Source organism: Oncorhynchus mykiss, chromosome 30, assembly GCF_013265735.2.
Source record: "Oncorhynchus mykiss isolate Arlee chromosome 30, USDA_OmykA_1.1, whole genome shotgun sequence".
In the NCBI taxonomy this organism is placed as follows: domain Eukaryota; kingdom Metazoa; phylum Chordata; class Actinopteri; order Salmoniformes; family Salmonidae; genus Oncorhynchus; species Oncorhynchus mykiss.
In genome coordinates, this window is record NC_050570.1 from 9,860,135 (window position 1) to 9,878,701 (window position 18,567).

The 18,567-nt window shown below is 43.5% G+C and overlaps 1 protein-coding gene across 8 annotated transcripts in view; it reads right to left on the reverse strand.

The window, feature by feature from the left end:
• Nucleotides 1-18,567, reverse strand: part of LOC110521287 (pleckstrin homology domain-containing family A member 7) — a 169,754-nt gene that overhangs the window by 16,411 nt on the left and 134,776 nt on the right. For 6 of the 8 annotated variants that reach the window (XM_036969414.1, XM_021598743.2, XM_036969417.1 and 3 more), the window contains 10 exons: nt 12,967-13,050; nt 12,076-12,141; nt 9,140-9,220; nt 8,704-8,853; nt 8,089-8,190; nt 7,814-7,925; nt 7,343-7,470; nt 5,524-5,718; nt 566-662; nt 323-414 (listed from right to left, as the gene is read on the reverse strand). In XM_036969414.1, coding sequence (XP_036825309.1) covers nt 323-414; nt 566-662; nt 5,524-5,718; nt 7,343-7,470; nt 7,814-7,925; nt 8,089-8,190; nt 8,704-8,853; nt 9,140-9,220; nt 12,076-12,141; nt 12,967-13,050 — 1,107 coding nt within the window. The remainder of the gene's footprint in view (nt 1-322; nt 415-565; nt 663-5,523; nt 5,719-7,342; nt 7,471-7,813; nt 7,926-8,088; nt 8,191-8,703; nt 8,854-9,139; nt 9,221-12,075; nt 12,142-12,966; nt 13,051-18,567) is intronic. The other 2 variants (XM_021598747.2, XM_021598745.2) reach the window with 1 other exon arrangement.

Sequence of the window (18,567 nt, forward strand, 5' to 3'; positions counted from 1 at the left end):
CTGTTCAGGGACAGAACGACAGATTTGTACCTTGTCAGCTCGGGGATTTGAACTTGCAACCTTCCGGTTACTAGTCCAATATAGAGAATATGTTGCCATTTGGGATGTAACTCATATCTCGTTCCATCCCCTGTGTGGTGCACTACTTTTGACCAGAGCCTATTCCCTACATAGTGCACTACTTTTGACCAGAGCCTATTCCCTACATAGTGCACTACTTTTGACCAGAGCCTATTCCCTACACAGTGCATTACTTTTGACCAGAGCCTATTCCCTAAATAGTGCACTACTTTTAGAACGCAGCCTTTGTGTGGTGACTCACCCTCCCTGCTGAGCCAGCCACTCCTCTCCTTAGGGTCACGTAGGAGGAGATATTACTGGATTGGTTCAGCTGCGACGATGAGCCTGACAGACCTGGTACGGACAGGAAACAGGAAACACTGTCACAGTATGCTTGGGAGGAAACCCACCCTGACACAGCACCGCTGCCCTGAAAATACACAAAGTGGCAAGGAGTGGAATGCAAGCCTCAACCAGGTCTGGATTCCAGGCTAGCTGATGATACCTTTGTTTGGGAGGGTCTGGTAGCCCCCCTCAGACCCTATGCTGCTCCGGCCCATCCCCGGCAGCTCTGGTTCACTGAGGTACGACCGCAGCTCCACCTGAAACGACCGCAACAGAGGTTAACGCAACAATCACACTGCAGACGTCACACTAGATCAGTGAGGTTTGAGTCAACTTAAAATGCCAGGTAGGCTCCACTGGTTGTAAAGCGGATTAATGTGCTTACTGTTAAGAATAAATATAGCAGCATGAGAAAGCTGGGATCCTCTTTTAAATTGTGGCCAGTCAAAACTCTGTTTTCACAGGCGATTGAGCAATGACAGGGTTTATAAGAACATATGTTTCACTAGGTTCTATAGGCTATGGGCTCTCCTACCCTGTTCCAGGGGTCTTGTTACACTAGGCTATGGGCTCTCCTACCCTGTTCCAGGGGTCTTGTTTCACTAGGCTCAGAGCTCTCCAACCCTGTTCCAGGGGTCTTGTTACACTAGGCTCTGTAGGCTATGGGCTCTCCTACCCTGTTCCAGGGGTCTTGTTTCACTAGGCTCTGTAAGCTATGGGCTCTCCAACCCTGTTCCAGGGGTCTTGTTACACTAGGCTCTGTAAGCTATGGGCTCTCCAACCCTGTTCCAGGGGTCTTGTTACACTAGGCTCTGGGCTCTCCAACCCTGTTCCAGGGGTCTTGTTACACTAGGCTCTGTAGGCTATGGCCTCTCCTACCCTGTTCCAGGGGTCTTGTTTCACTAGGCTCAGAGCTCTCCAACCCTGTTCCAGGGGTCTTGTTACACTAGGCTCTGGGCTCTCCAACCCTGTTCCAGGGGTCTTGTTACACTAGGCTCAGAGCTCTCCAACCCTGTTCCAGGGGTCTTGTTACACTAGGCTCTGTAGGCTATGGGCTCTCCTACCCTGTTCCAGGGGTCTTGACTCACTAGGCTCTGTAAGCTATGGGCTCTCCAACCCTGTTCCAGGGGTCTTGTTTCACTAGGCTCTGTAAGCTATGGGCTCTCCAACCCTGTTCCAGGGGTCTTGTTACACTAGGCTCAGAGCTCTCCAACCCTGTTCCAGGGGTCTTGTTATACTAGGCTCTGTAGGCTATGGGCTCTCCTACCCTGTTCCAGGGGTCTTGACTCACTAGGCTCTGTAAGCTATGGGCTCTCCAACCCTGTTCCAGGGGGCTTGTTTCACTAGGCTCTGTAAGCTATGGGCTCTCCAACCCTGTTCCAGGGGTCTTGTTACACTAGGCTCTGGGCTCTCCAACCCTGTTCCAGGGGTCTTGTTACACTAGGCTCTGTAGGCTATGGGCTCTTCTACCCTGTTCCAGGGGTCTTGTTTCACTAGGCTCAGAGCTCTCCAACCCTGTTCCAGGGGTCTTGTTACACTAGGCTCTGGGCTCTCCAACCCTGTTCCAGGGGTCTTGTTACACTAGGCTATGGGCTCTCCAACCCTGTTCCAGGGGTCTTGTTACACTAGGCTCTGTAGGCTTTGGGCTCTCCTACCCTGTTCCAGGGGTCTTGACGCACTAGGCTCTGTAAGCTATGGGCTCTCCAACCCTGTTCCAGGGGTCTTGTTTCACTAGGCTCTGTAAGCTATGGGCTCTCCAACCCTGTTCCAGGGGTCTTGTTACACTAGGCTCTGTAAGCTATGGGCCCTCCTACCCTGTTCCAGGGATCTTGTTACACTAGGCTCAGAGCTCTCCAACCCTGTTCCAGGGGTCTTGTTATACTAGGCTCTGTAGGCTGTGGGCTCTCCTACCCTGTTCCAGGGGTCTTGTTTCACTAGGCTCTGTAAGATATGGGCCCTCCTACCCTGTTCCAGGGGTCTTGTTTCACTAGGCTCTGGGCTCTCCAACCCTGTTCCAGGGGTCTTGTTACACTAGGCTCTGTAGGCTATGGCCTCTCCTACCCTGTTCCAGGGGTCTTGTTTCACTAGGCTCAGAGCTCTCCAACCCTGTTCCAGGGGTCTTGTTACACTAGGCTCTGGGCTCTCCAACCCTGTTCCAGGGGTCTTGTTACACTAGGCTCAGAGCTCTCCAACCCTGTTCCAGGGGTCTTGTTACACTAGGCTCTGTAGGCTATGGGCTCTCCTACCCTGTTCCAGGGGTCTTGACTCACTAGGCTCTGTAAGCTATGGGCTCTCCAACCCTGTTCCAGGGGTCTTGTTTCACTAGGCTCTGTAAGCTATGGGCTCTCCAACCCTGTTCCAGGGGTCTTGTTACACTAGGCTCAGAGCTCTCCAACCCTGTTCCAGGGGTCTTGTTATACTAGGCTCTGTAGGCTATGGGCTCTCCTACCCTGTTCCAGGGGTCTTGACTCACTAGGCTCTGTAAGCTATGGGCTCTCCAACCCTGTTCCAGGGGTCTTGTTACACTAGGCTCTGGGCTCTCCAACCCTGTTCCAGGGGTCTTGTTACACTAGGCTCTGTAGGCTATGGGCTCTTCTACCCTGTTCCAGGGGTCTTGTTTCACTAGGCTCAGAGCTCTCCAACCCTGTTCCAGGGGTCTTGTTTCACTAGGCTCTGTAAGCTATGGGCTCTCCAACCCTGTTCCAGGGGTCTTGTTACACTAGGCTCTGGGCTCTCCAACCCTGTTCCAGGGGTCTTGTTACACTAGGCTATGGGCTCTCCAACCCTGTTCCAGGGGTCTTGTTACACTAGGCTCTGTAGGCTTTGGGCTCTCCTACCCTGTTCCAGGGGTCTTGACGCACTAGGCTCTGTAAGCTATGGGCTCTCCAACCCTGTTCCAGGGGTCTTGTTTCACTAGGCTCTGTAAGCTATGGGCTCTCCAACCCTGTTCCAGGGGTCTTGTTACACTAGGCTCTGTAAGCTATGGGCCCTCCTACCCTGTTCCAGGGATCTTGTTACACTAGGCTCAGAGCTCTCCAACCCTGTTCCAGGGGTCTTGTTATACTAGGCTCTGTAGGCTGTGGGCTCTCCTACCCTGTTCCAGGGGTCTTGTTTCACTAGGCTCTGTAAGATATGGGCCCTCCTACCCTGTTCCAGGGGTCTTGTTTCACTAGGCTCAGAGCTCTCCAACCCTGTTCCAGGGGTCTTGTTTCACTAGGCTCTGTAGGCTATGGGCCCTCCTACCCTGTTCCAGGGGTCTTGTTTCACTAGGCTCAGAGCTCTCCAACCCTGTTCCAGGGGTCTTGTTTCACTAGGCTCTGTAAGCTATGGGCTCTCCTACCCTGTTCCAGGGGTCTTGTTTCACTAGGCTCTGTAAGCTATGGGCTCTCCAACTCTGTTCCAGGGGTCTTGGGCCTATAGAGTAGGCTTAGAGTTATTTGGCCACTTTAGTTGTGATACAAACCTTATCAAAACATATAGGCCCATGGGGTAGGCTTCATGATGCTGGCAATTATGATATGAAAAAGTCACAAAAATGCATGCACTGTATCTTGCCTTACGCCTTGATCACACAGATAGTGTGTTGTGCAAAAGTAGCATGCATTATCATTTGGATGTGTGCAACAAAAGTTCAACATTCACCTTCTGCTACCGTTTCTGTCTAGCCGTCTACACATACAGTTTGATGCATACGTTCGATAATTCCAACATATACACCACACAGAACGCTCTGCAACGCAACGCTGCAAGGCAAACGCAGCGTTCCATTGGAAACTAATGTACTTCTGGTGTCCACAACACAATGACACCATTGGTGTGATCGAGGAATTAGACTGCACACGCTGGCATCATTCACAAGTCATAATACTCTCACTCATCAGACTATTATCAATTTAATGTTGTCTTTACATATACTAAATAATATATGTGTGACATTAGTTTCGATTTAGAATGGGACATCATGCAGCTGTTGGAACAGGGGCAGGGAAAAAGACGGCATCCATATGCACTTGCATAGCGACTGGAGGACGTTTTTCCTGCGGTTCATTTTCATGCCAGCCAGGTAGGCTACTCCGGTTGCGAAGCAATGTGCTTAATATTAGGAAAGTTGAGAAATAATTATAGTAGGCCCAGCCTATAGAAAGCTAATGGGATCCTCCTCTTTTTAATAGAGGCCATCAAAACTCTGTTTTCGCACACAATTGCATAGCATATAGAAATGTTGTGCATAATGGGCATATAAGAACACTTATTTCATTCCATGCATCAACCAGCTACGAGGAGCTGGCTCTCGGTTGGCAACAGGTCAACCGCTCAAACTTCCGCTCAAACTCAATGCCAGGGCTCTCATGAAGTGTTTGATTTGATTTTTCAAATGCATTTTTTGGAGAAGCCTAGTTACCATGACTCAACGTTCACGTGGTTTTTAACTGTGGTCATGACTTGTGACTGCTGGTGTAGCAGTATTATGGTCACCATAACAGACATACTCTCAGTTTTACATTTTAGTCATTTAGCAGATGCTCTTATCCGGAGTGACATCCAGGAGCAATTGTGATTAAGTGCCTTGGTCAAGGGCACATCAACAGATTTTTCACCTAGTCTGCTCAGGGATTTGAACCGGAAAACTTTCTGTTACTGGCCCAACCCTCTTAAATTAACCGCTACCTCACAGTGAGGTAAAGGATGCATTTCATTTCAAAACATTGTCACCTTTTCCTCAACCCTCATTCCCTCTCCTTCAGGAAAGGTGTGTTGGCAACTAATTTCCACCATATTGGCTATTCAGTTCTTTCAGATGCATAGTGATTAGTGCATGATAGAAGAGGAAAGAGGACAGCTGTTTGGAATAGAATGACTGTGTGACAGTATGATAGTCACTTAGCCATGACAATATTATTGTCCTGTGAAACTGGCTTCGATGGTGACAGCTGAAAACAGCGGTGATTTGATACAGTGCCGCAATTGACTGTTCCACTTCAGAAACGGCACCCGCTGAATAACTGTTTTTATCTGCAGCATACACCTTAGAAGTACAAAAAAAGTCTAGTCTTAAAAATGAATGACCTAAAAATAAACGACTTAATTAAATACATTTAAATAATGGCTTGTCCTGACCTTACAGTCTCCGTTGACACACCCTCCGACCTCACGGTCTCTCTTCCGCTCGTCTGACTGGCGTTTGAGCCCTCGAACCGACGTGTGTCTTACGACCGCTGCTGCCTCTTTGGGGAGGGGTGGGATGGTGGGGGGCGGGTCTTCATAGTCGTAAAGGCGGGGCAGGGGTGGCCTGGGAGGAGCCTCATCTTCTGCCTGTACCAGAGCCACACCCATACAGGAAGTCAGTCACAATTAGTACTTAGCAAGAATTTCAATTGCATTTCCTTGATTCCTCGCATCCTTTCTCCTCATCTCCTCAAAACCGTTAGATGAGAGGGGAGGAACCTCTGACTTTCTCATCCAATGGGTTTTGAGGAGAGAGGATGCGAGAAATCAAGGAAATACAATTGAGATTCTACCTTATTGGAAAGTACCACAAAGTTCATTGAAGGTAGAGGCCTGCGGGCAGGAACCTTGGAGCCTCTGCTCCAATGAGCATTGAGAGGGAGGGGAGAAACTGAAGAATCAAGGAAGGGAGGAATCAAAGATTTGTCAGCTAGTAGCTTTCAGACACCACCACTGATTAGGAGGGAGTCATTCTACTAACTCAGTGCTATCTAGTTTCATAGTGAAATACATGAAACAGTGAATATGAATAACTCAGGTCTATCTAGTTTCATATTCAGATGACTGTTTCATCTACAGTGCCTTCAGAAAGTATTCACACTCCTTGACTTTTTCCACAATTTGTTGTGTTACAGCCTGAATAGAAAATGGGTTAAATTGAGATGTTTTTGTCACTGGCCTACACACAATACCCCATAACGGGGAGCTATGTTTTACAAACTAATACAAAATGAAAAGCTGAAATGTCTTGAGTCAATATCTATTCAACACCTTCGTTATGGCGAGCCTAAATAAGTTCAGGAGTAAACATTTGCTTAACAAGTAATATAATAAGTTGCATGGACTCACTGCGTGCAATAATAGTTTAACATTATTTTTTAATGACTAACTTATCTCTGTACCCCACACATACAATTATCTGTAATGTCCCTCAGTCGAGCTGTGAATTTCAAACACAGATTCAACCAATAAGGCAAGGGAGGTTTTCCAATGCCTTGCAAAGGGCACCTAAAAAAAAACAGACATTGAATATCCCTTTGAGCAGGGTGAAGTTATTAATTACACTTTGGATGGTGTATCAATACACCCAGTCACTACAATGTTACAGGCGTCCATCTTAACTCAGTTGCCGGAGAGCAAAGAAACCCATGGTGACTTTAAAACTACAGAGTTTAATGGCTGTGATAGGAGAAAGCATACCCATAACATGATGCAGCCACCACTATGCTTGAAAATATGGAGTGTGGTACTTAGTAATGTGTTGTATCGGATTTACGCCAAACATAACACTTTAAAGTAACACAAAAAGTGAATTGCTTTGACACATTTTTTGCAGTATTACTTTAGTGTCTTGTTGCATGTTTAGGAATAATTTTATTCTTTACAGGCTTCCTTCTTTCTACTCTATTAATGAGGTTAGTATTGTGGAGTAGCTACAATGCTGTTGATCAACAACTCTAACATAATGTACAAGTATACTCCCTGGACAGGACGCTAGTCCGTAGCAGGGTCTTACCCCCAATCTATCTCCTTAATACTGAAGGCCAAGCGGAGACGCATCAGGTCCCATTGTTACAGTCTCGGCCAGGGATTGAACTCAAAACCTTCCAATCTCAGGGCGGACACTCTAAGCACAAGGCCACTGAGTTGGTCATTGTACAGGTTCTAATCCCCCAGTAAACCCAGATTTACAAACGGAACTTCCACTCACCCACTTTGGCACAGGGTTGTGAGGCAGTATGTATGAGCTGAGAGGAGGGGGCCTAACCTCCCCTAGTGGGGGTGTAGGGCACTGGGAAGGCACTGCAGGGTCCAACACCGAAGGCACTAGTTTCCTCTCTGGAAAAAAAAATGCACAAGCAAATGAATAAGAGTGCATCCGTATTCACATTCATATCCACACACAGGCCAAGAATTAACTTATGACTGACCTCTGTGCTTTTCTGTCTGTCATGGTAAGTGTTAGAATATGAAGGTATCGCTGTTTTTGTAACAGAAGCACATGGTATATGGAGACTAGATTTGGCTATTTGGTATGGAAAACTACTATGGTTGTTTGTCTCCCATATAGTGTATTGTAGTTAGGAATTCCCCCAAGGGGACGAATAAAGTCGTTATATTTGAATTCAATTGAGTAAAACATAGTTGGCAGAAGTCTCTGGGCAGTTGATAATTCTCCCACCTGGGTTCTGCACTGAGTTGATGGTGATCTTGTAGTTGGCTTTGCTGGCGCTCAGCCCTGCCATCACGTCTTCCATTCTCCACAGCTCCCGCTTTATCTCAGATTTCTCCCGCTAGAATTTCAAACACACGCTTTAGCTGGTTGCTACTATGCTCTAAAACGCAACAGTATTTTCACAGTAGATACAACCATCTACGGAACACTCTTCAAGACAGTGAATAACAACACTGTGTGCGCACTGAGCTGTGATGTTGAGGTGCAGTACCCATTCTGACCTGAGAGGTGGTGCTGTAGTTCATGGTGGTCTGTAGCGCGGTCCTCAGCTGTTCCACTGAGCTCTCTAGCCTGCTGTACTCCTCCCAGGCCCGGGACATCTCCTACACAAAACACAAGGCAGCGAGGTAAGAGTTTTCATGAACACATAACGCGGAATGTGTCAGTTTGAACGACACAGAAGACCATACACTAGGATCTGCATGTACCTAACACACACACACACACACACACACACACACACGAACATGCCCGATTCACCATGTTGGGCTGATCCGAACCGTACGGTGCTGGCTCAGATAGTTTCTTTTCATATTGTCGTTTCCAGCACGGTGCCAGTAACTAAGGTGGATATGTAACCAGGCCAGTACTTATAGTGTGAATCAGGGTACACACCCATGCACACAAGAGGAGGCTGGTGGGAGGAGCTATAGGAGGACGGCTCATTGTAATGGCTGAAAGGGAATATATGGAATAGTATCAAACACATGAAACTCCGTTTGACTCTGTTCTATTAACTCCATTCCAGCCATTACAATGAGCCACCCTCCTATAGCTCCTCCCACCAGCCTCCTCTGAGTGTCCCACACACACTCACAGGTGTTTAATAATCTTACCGTGGACACTCTGGAGATCTGGGCCCTGATGTGCACCACGTCCTCCTGTAGGAGTCTCTGCTGGTAGGCTATCTTTTCCAGGTGGGCCGGCCGGTCTCTGTACTGCTCCATCTGTTGGCGGGACAGGTCCAGAACCGACTCCAGCTTGTCCTGATGGGTCAGGGGTTAGAGGTCAATATCAGAGACAGCAGGATCGAGGTAAATTCCATTTCAACTCAGTACGGGAAACTCACACAATGCGAGTATTTCTGTCAAAGTGGAAGAAAAACCATACAAAAGAATATCCTTTAACCTCAAATCCCATCCACGAGGAGATGTTTTAACAACTCATACATTGAATGGACATTGACTTCCTATAATGGCTGATTACAAATGAAAATGGACCCCAACGCTGTGAGACTTACTGTATGAGAGTATAGAGATGAAGTGTCAGTACCTTATTGTTCTTCAGAGAGCTGATCTGGACCTCCAGTTCCTTCAGGTTCTTGTCCTGCTCACATAACCCACTGAGTTTCACCTGTAGGCCAGGGAGAAAGGGCCGTTACTGTCCACAGTGGCTCTCAATCTTTCCCATAACCCCTATCACATCACCCAGGTGAAGAGTGTGTGTCATTATCCTCTGTGTATTCATCTCACCCCGACTCTCACATTTAACCTGCTTGCACATGAATGTGTGTGTGTGTGTGTGTGTGTGCGCGTGTACGTACATCCTTCTCTCCTGTCTCATTAGCTGATAATTATGCAGAGTGAATCCATTACGTAAATACGCCACATCCCACATGGCCCTTCTGTCAACATTTCCAAGAACCTCTGGGCCCTCTTAATTAATCCCCGATTAAGAGTGTGGCCCCAAATCACACCCTAATACTTATATAGTGCGCTACCATAGGGCCATGGTCAAAGTAGTGCACTATATAGGGCATAGAGTACCATGTGGGATTCACACTAAGAAACCCAAGCGTCATGACGAAGGTTCAACTCATCTTCCCCTCTCAATGTAACGACTGTCTCTCATGAGGGCAGTAAGATCAAACACAGCGCTCCGTCTGAACTACTCGTATTCAATCTTATTAAAGTCCTTGCATGAAGATGTAGCATCATAATTATTTGTAGTTTGGAAACGAGAGAAAATTGCTATATTAGGATGCATGGTTTCTGTCGCAGACCCAAACATATGTTATAGTGTTTAATCTCAATTTGCAATTCTGTTGAATACATCATTTTTTTGTTTGCAGTAAGATTGCTGTATTGATGCCATGGAATATTCATTGTGGACAGAAGAATAACAGCATCCTTATAAATGGTTAAAGTGCAACCATGACAAGCTACAAAACCACACCTCTAACTCCTTTGGTGGTAGTTACACTCTGATAGGAGAAAAACATATACATTTAACTCATACATCTTCCTCCTGAAGTTGAGGTATATATCCCCCCCCTCCAAAAAAAAGGACACATCATAGTCAACTCTTATTTTCTTATTAGACAGCTCTCTCTAAGGGTCTATGGTAGTCCCTCCTCATCTTATCTAGACTGCTCTCTAAGGGCCTATGGTAGTCCCTCCTCATCTCATCTAGACTGCTCTCTCTCAGGGTTTATGGTAGTCCCTCCTCATCTTATCTAGACTGCTCTCTCTCAGGGTCTATGGTAGTCCCTCCTCATCTTATCTAGACTGCTCTCTAAGGGCCTATGGTAGTCCCTCCTCATCTCATCTAGACTGCTCTCTCTCAGGGTTTATGGTAGTCCCTCCTCATCTCATCTAGACTGCTCTCTAAGGGTTTATGGTAGTCCCTCCTCATCTTATCTAGACTGCTCTCTAAGGGCCTATGGTAGTCCCTCCTCATCTCATCTAGACTGCTCTCTCTCAGGGTTTATGGTAGTCCCTCCTCATCTTATCTAGACTGCTCTCTCTCAGGGTCTATGGTAGTCCCTCCTCATCTTATCTAGACTGCTCTCTCTAAGGATCTATGGTAGTCCCTCCTCATCTTATCTAGACTGCTCTCTCTAAGGGTCTATGGTAGTCCCTCCTCATCTTATCTAGACTGCTCTCTCAGGGTTTATGGTAGTCCCTCCTCATCTCATCTAGACTGCTCTCTAAGGGTTTATGGTAGTCCCTCCTCATCTCATCTAGACTGCTCTCTCAGGGTCTATTGGTAGTCCCTCCTCATCTTATCTAGACTGCTCTCTCTAAGGGTTTATGGTAGTCCCTCCTCATCTTATCTAGACTGCTCTCTAAGGGCCTATGGTAGTCCCTCCTCATCTCATCTAGACTGCTCTCTAAGGGTCTATTGGTAGTCCCTCCTCATCTCATCTAGACTGCTCTCTCTAAGGGTTTATGGTAGTCCCTCCTCATCTTATCTAGACTGCTCTCTCTCAGGGTTTATGGTAGTCCCTCCTCATCTTATCTAGACTGCTCTCTAAGGGCCTATGGTAGTCCCTCCTCATCTCATCTAGACTGCTCTCTCAGGGTCTATTGGTAGTCCCTCCTCATCTCATTTAGACTGCTCTCTCTCAGGGTCTATGGTAGTCCCTCCTCATCTTATCTAGACTGCTCTCTCTCAGGGTCTATGGCAGTCCCTCATCTTATCTAGACTGCTCTCTCTCTCTAAGGGTCTATTGGTAGTCCCTCCTCATCTCATCTAGACTGCTCTCTCTAAGGGTTTATGGTAGTCCCTCCTCATCTCATCTAGACTGCTCTCTCAGGGTCTATGGTAGTCCCTCCTCATCTCATCTAGACTGCTCTCTCAGGGTCTATGGTAGTCCCTCCTCATCTTATCTAGACTGCTCTCTCTAAGGGTTTATGGTAGTCCCTCCTCATCTTATCTAGACTGCTCTCTAAGGGCCTATGGTAGTCCCTCCTCATCTCATCTAGACTGCTCTCTAAGGGTCTATTGGTAGTCCCTCCTCATCTCATCTAGACTGCTCTCTCTAAGGGTTTATGGTAGTCCCTCCTCATCTTATCTAGACTGCTCTCTCTCAGGGTTTATGGTAGTCCCTCCTCATCTTATGTAGACTGCTCTCTCAGGGTCTATGGTAGTCCCTCCTCATCTTATCTAGACTGCTCTCTCAGGGTCTATGGTAGTCCCTCCTCATCTTATCTAGACTGCTCTCTCTCTCTCTCTCAGGGTCTATGGTAGTCCCTCATCTTATCTAGACTGCTCTCTCTCAGGATCTATGGTAGTCAGTGTCTCCTCATCTCAGCTAAAGCAAAAACTCAATGTCCTTAAAGCCAAAACTCAATGTCCTTTTGCGAGAACAGTGGAAAATGTTATTGAGTGTTGCTGGTGGGAGAGAGAGAGAGAGAGAGAGAGAAAGAGAGTATGTGTGTGTGTGTGTGTGTGTGTGTGTAATGTGGAAAACTGCTCATACTTACATCAACGTCACTCTCAGCTATTTTGACAGGTTTCGTCTCTTCTTTCAACGACTGACTTCCAACCACCTTGGAACCAGAAAACAAAGACATTTTCAAATAGTGTTGCTCTGTGTTTATCGGCTGTACGGTTCCCCTGAAAGCACAACGAGGAGACCGTCAGAGTGAATGTACCACGATGACAGAGTAGGAAAAGAGCCACTGACAGGTGTACAATGTGACACAGACAGATAAAGAAGCTCTTTCCATGAACACATCATGATGACCATGACCATGGGTTTTCTTTCAGTTAACAAAATATATCTTCATATCTTTTCATGGCAATAAGATGGACAACAAACCAAACCAAAAAAAAAGACAGCTTATTCCTTAGAAAACTCTGAGCACTGGAAATACATGGATTTGTACAACCATTTAATTGAATTCCTAGAGTATATTCTGACCCAACTGGGATGTTGGTAACCATGCTGTGTTTTGCTGTAGTGGGAATACATGAAGGAGACCAACACGATGGTGCAAGCTGCTAGCTTTTCAACCACCGAACCAACCACAGCAACCACAGCACATGCACTGCAGAGCCATCCCAGAACCACCAATCACATTGCTGAGGAGTCACGGGTCAGGGGTTACAGAGGGGTCAATGCCAAGCCAGTGCCCATACACAGCCATGGACATAGACACGCAGTGTTAAGCGAAGGGATGGTCTCTCTCTTAAAAATGTATACACACACGCTCATACACTCAATCACACAATCTTGCGCTCGAGCGCACACACACACACATTTACACATTGCTATATACACACAGACACCACAACAAACACAGACGCACGCACACACACAGAGACACACACAAAACATACAGATGCACATACAGTGTGTCCACAGTGCTTACGTTCCATAGTGGCCCGAGAGGCCTGGCAGTGCAGTGCAGTAGCACACTGTGAGCCATGAGGATCAACGGCTCTAAACTTTTGATCTGTGTCAAATAGGAGATAGAGAGCCACTGTTACAAAATGGCTGCCGTTCGCTATGAGCAAGATATCAATTTGACCAATTGAATACATCAGTTTATATACCAACTGTTACGTCATATTTACAACAGTATGGAGTCAGCATTATGGTCGTCTAGTGGTTGTGAAACCCACCCGTAGCATGTTGGCTGGACTACATCAGTGACCTTCACCTTCTCTGTGATTTAAAGCCAACTGTAGTTCACAGACTATTGGTTAAGGTGGTTGTATTTGAATGGTGTGTTGTTGTGCAGAAATGTGTGCTCTGGGCAGGGAAGAATATAATGTACTCTCTGGTACAATGGTGCTGTGACCCGGGTCACATAGTAAGGCTTGGTTGGTAACACCACCAGCGTTTGTCATACATCCAGCAACTCAACCATTTGTCCTTTGGTTTGATAGAAAGGTTGTATTATCGACACCCAAGACACCAGGGCTGTGTTCATTAGGCTCTAAACTGAAGAAAACTTACTGAAAGAGGGACATTTTTGTTTTGCGTTGCAATTATTAAAAAGGAGTAGAAGGAGAAGTAGTATTAGTAGTAGCAGTAACAATATTAGAGGTAGTAGTAGTAACAGTAGTAGTAGCAGTAGCAGTAACAGTCTTAATACAAGCAGCAGTATTATTATAATAATTATAATAGCAGTAATAACATTAGTAACAGTAGTAGTAGTAGCAGTAGTAGTAGTAACAGTAGTATTAGTAGCAGTAGTAGTAGTAACAGTAGTGAAAGTAGTAACAGTAGTAGTAGTAACAGTAGTAGTAGTAACAGTAGTAGTAGTAGTAGTAGTAGTAGTAACAGTAGTAGTAGTAGTAACAGTAGTAGTAGTAACAGTAGTAACAGTAGTAGTAGTAGCAGTAGTAGTACTAACAGTAGTAACAGTAGTAACAGTAGTAGTAGTAACAGTAGTAGTAGTAGTAGTAGTAACAGTAGTAGTAGTACCAGTAGTAGTAGTAGTAGTAGTAACAGTAGCAACAGTAGTAACAGTAGGAGTAGTAACAGTAGTAGTAGTAACAGTAGTAACAGTAACAGTAGTAACAGTAGTAGTAGTAACAGTAGTAACAGTAGTAGTAGCAACAGTAGTAGCAGTAGTAGTAACAGTAGTAACAGTAGTAGTAGTAACAATAGTAACAGTAGTAGTAGTAACAGTAGTAACAGTAGTAGCAGTAACAGTAGTAACAGTAGTAGTAGTAGTAGTAACAGTAGTAACAGTAGTAGTAGTAGTAGTAACAGTAGTAGTAGTAACAGTAGTAGTAGTAACAGTAGTAGTAGTAACAGTAGTAGTAGTAGTAGTAGTAACAGTAGTAGTAACAGTAGTAACAGTAGTAGTAACAGTAGTAACAGTAGTAGTAGTAACAGTAGTAACAGTAGTAGTAGTAACAGTAGTAGTAGTAGTAGTAACAGTAGTCGTAGTAGTAGTAACAGTAGTAGTAGTAACAGTAGTAGTAGCAGTAACAGTAGTAACAGTAGTAGTAACAGTAGTAACAGTAGTAGTAGTAGTAGTAGTAACAGTAGTAGTAGTAACAGTAGTAACAGTAGTAGTAGTAACAGTAACAGTAGTAGTAGTAACAGTAGTAGTAGTAACAGTAGTGGTAGTAACAGTAGTAACAGTAGTAGTAGTAACAGTGGTAGTAGTAACAGTAACAGTAGTAACAGTAGTAGTAACAGTAGTAACTGTAGTAGTAGTAACAGTAGTAACAGTAGTAGTAGTAACAGTAGTAGTAGTAGTAACAGTAGTAGTAGTAGTAACAGTAGTAACAGTAGTAGTAGTAACAGTAGTAGTAGTAGTAACAGTAGTAACAGTAGTAGTAACAGTAGTAGTAGTAGTAACAGTAGTAACAGTAGTAGTAGTAGTAACAGTAGTAGTAGTAACAGTAGTAACAGTAGTAGTAGTAGTAACAGTAGTAACAGTAGTAGTAACAGTAGTAGTAGTAGTAGTAACAGTAGTAACAGTAGTAGTAGTAGTAACAGTAGTAGTAGTAGTAACAGTAGTAGTAGTAGTAACAGTAGTAGTAGTAGTAACAGTAGTAACAGTAGTAGTAGTAGTAACAGTAGTAGTAGTAGTAACAGTAGTAGTAGTAGTAACAGTAGTAACAGTAGTAGTAGTAGTAACAGTAGTAACAGTAGTAGTAGTAACAGTAACAGTAGTAGTAGTAACAGTAGTAACAGTAGTAGTAGTAGTAGTAGTAGTAGTAGTAACAGTAGTAGTAGTACCAGTAGTAGTAGTAGTAGTAGTAACAGTAGTAGTAGTACCAGTAGTAGTAGTAGTAGTAGTAACAGTAGCAACAGTAGTAACAGTAGGAGTAGTAACAGTAGTAGTAGTAACAGTAGTAACAGTAACAGTAGTAACAGTAGTAGTAGTAACAGTAGTAACAGTAGTAGTAGCAACAGTAGTAGCAGTAGTAGTAACAGTAGTAACAGTAGTAGTAGTAACAATAGTAACAGTAGTAGTAGTAACAGTAGTAACAGTAGTAGCAGTAACAGTAGTAACAGTAGTAGTAGTAGTAGTAACAGTAGTAACAGTAGTAGTAGTAGTAGTAACAGTAGTAGTAGTAACAGTAGTAGTAGTAACAGTAGTAGTAGTAGTAGTAGTAACAGTAGTAGTAACAGTAGTAACAGTAGTAGTAACAGTAGTAACAGTAGTAGTAGTAACAGTAGTAACAGTAGTAGTAGTAACAGTAGTAGTAGTAGTAGCAACAGTAGTCGTAGTAGTAGTAACAGTAGTAGTAGTAACAGTAGTAGTAGCAGTAACAGTAGTAACAGTAGTAGTAACAGTAGTAACAGTAGTAGTAGTAGTAGTAGTAACAGTAGTAGTAGTAACAGTAGTAACAGTAGTAGTAGTAACAGTAACAGTAGTAGTAGTAACAGTAGTAGTAGTAACAGTAGTGGTAGTAACAGTAGTAACAGTAGTAGTAGTAACAGTGGTAGTAGTAACAGTAACAGTAGTAACAGTAGTAGTAACAGTAGTAACTGTAGTAGTAGTAACAGTAGTAACAGTAGTAGTAGTAACAGTAGTAGTAGTAGTAACAGTAGTAGTAGTAGTAACAGTAGTAACAGTAGTAGTAGTAACAGTAGTAGTAGTAGTAACAGTAGTAACAGTAGTAGTAACAGTAGTAGTAGTAGTAACAGTAGTAACAGTAGTAGTAGTAGTAACAGTAGTAGTAGTAACAGTAGTAACAGTAGTAGTAACAGTAGTAACAGTAGTAGTAGTAGTAACAGTAGTAGTAGTAGTAGTAACAGTAGTAACAGTAGTAGTAGTAGTAACAGTAGTAGTAGTAGTAACAGTAGTAGTAGTAGTAACAGTAGTAACAGTAGTAGTAGTAGTAACAGTAGTAGTAGTAGTAGTAACAGTAGTAGTAGTAGTAACAGTAGTAACAGTAGTAGTAGTAGTAACCGTAGTAACAGTAGTAGTAGTAACAGTAGTAGTAGTAGTAGTAACAGTAGTAGTAGTAACAGTAGTAACATTAGTAGTAGTAACAGTAACAGTAGTAGTAGTAACAGTAGTAACAGTAGTAGTAGTAGTAGTAGTAGTAGTAGTAACAGTAGTAGTAGTAACAGTAGTAACAGTGGTAGTAGTAGTAGTAACAGTGGTAGTAGTAACAGTAACAGTAGTAACAGTAGTAGTAACAGTAGTAACTGTAGTAGTAGTAACAGTAGTAACAGTAGTAACAGTAGTAGTAGTAGTAACAGTAGTAGTAGTAGTAACAGTAGTAGAAGTAGGCCTAATAGTAGTGCCAGTTACTGTTGGTGGGTTCTACAACCCTGCCGCATTTCATTAAATTTGACAAATCGGAAATGGACATTATGGACCTCGGTGGAGCGGTCATCTTGGAACGCAATGACTATTCCTTCAGAAACTGTCTGTAGAGGTTGTTTTCTGAAATCTGTCTTCACCTACTGATTACTAAAACAACATACTGCGTACTAATCATACTACATACGATTTTCAACATACTGTTTAGTATAGATGTGCTAGGACCGGTGCTAGGACCCATAATTGAAGCTGCATCGGATTTTCGAGGTCCTAGCACAAGACCAGAGCCCACAATGTTCTGTTTAGTCTTCAAATACTTTAATGTTCTGAGAGATATGAGGAAACAAAGGTTTTATAACAAGGGAGATGTAGATTCCCACAACAGTATCTGCTAGGCTGTATTCCATGTGGTTGAAACTGGCGAGCCAGAGCAGTTTGTCGAGCTTGTGACGAAGTCACACTCCTTAATTTGTGAAGACTCGGCCACCGACAACAATGTTAACAATGCATCCCATTGTTCCTACGCAGCTAAAACTTGATTTACATGATACATCTGTAGTTTATAAGTAATGACTTAGTGGCGGCCAGCATGCAGGCTTTCAACATGATGGCAAATTCAGCACTCTGATTGGTGCGTGCCCACACCCATACAATATGCTTCTTTCCATCAGAGGCATGTGCGCAGAGAAAAAAACGTTTATATTCTGAGAGATGAGCAAACAAAGGTTTATATTTTGAGAGATGAGGAAACAAAGGTTTATATTCTGAGAGATGAGGAAACAAAGGTTTATATTCTGAGAGATGAGCAAACAAAGGTTTATATTCTGAGAGATGAGCAAACAAAGGTTTATATTCTGAGAGATGAGGAAACAAAGGTTTATATTCTGAGAGATGAGGAAACAAAAGTTTATATTCTGAGAGATGAGGAAACAAAGGTTTATATTCTGAGAGATGAGCAAACAAAGGTTTATATTCTGAGAGATGAGGAAACAAAAGTTTATATTCTGAGAGATGAGGAAACAAAGGTTTATATTCTGAGAGATGAGGAAACAAAGGTTTATATTCTGAGAGATGAGGAAACAAAGGTTTATATTCTGAGAGATGAGGAAACAAAGGTTTATATTCTGAGAGATGAGGAAACAAAGGTTTATATTCTGAGAGATGAGGAAACAAAGGTTTATATTCTGAGAGATGAGGAAACAAAGGTTTATATTCTGAGAGATGAGGAAACAAAGGTTTATATTCTGAGAGATGAGGAAACAAAGGTTTATATTCTGAGAGATGAGGAAACAAAGGTTTATATTCTGAGAGATGAGGAAACAAAGGTTTATATTCTGAGAGATGAGGAAACAAAGGTTAAATAAAAAGACAGCGCTAGATTACTAAAATATAAAGCAGCTGTATCTTCTGATTGCTGATTTGTAAAACAGAGACGTCTACGACTTCATACACTCTAAGATTGTCTAATTTAAGTGGTCAAACTTCCAGAGTTGAGAGAAAATGTTGGAAGTCTGGGAGTTTTAATAAATGGCACATTTGTTGAAGATATCCCATTAAAGTGGAAAAGGTTTTTCAAGAGGACAAAAAGCTTAATAGTTAAAATAGTTATCAAAAAGTTGTAAATAAGCACACTGGTCATGATTAGTCGACACGTTGTAAAGTTTGAATGACGTTTCTAGCTTAATTGGTGTATGAAAAATAGCCTTCCAAAGAATAAGAAAAAGTCTG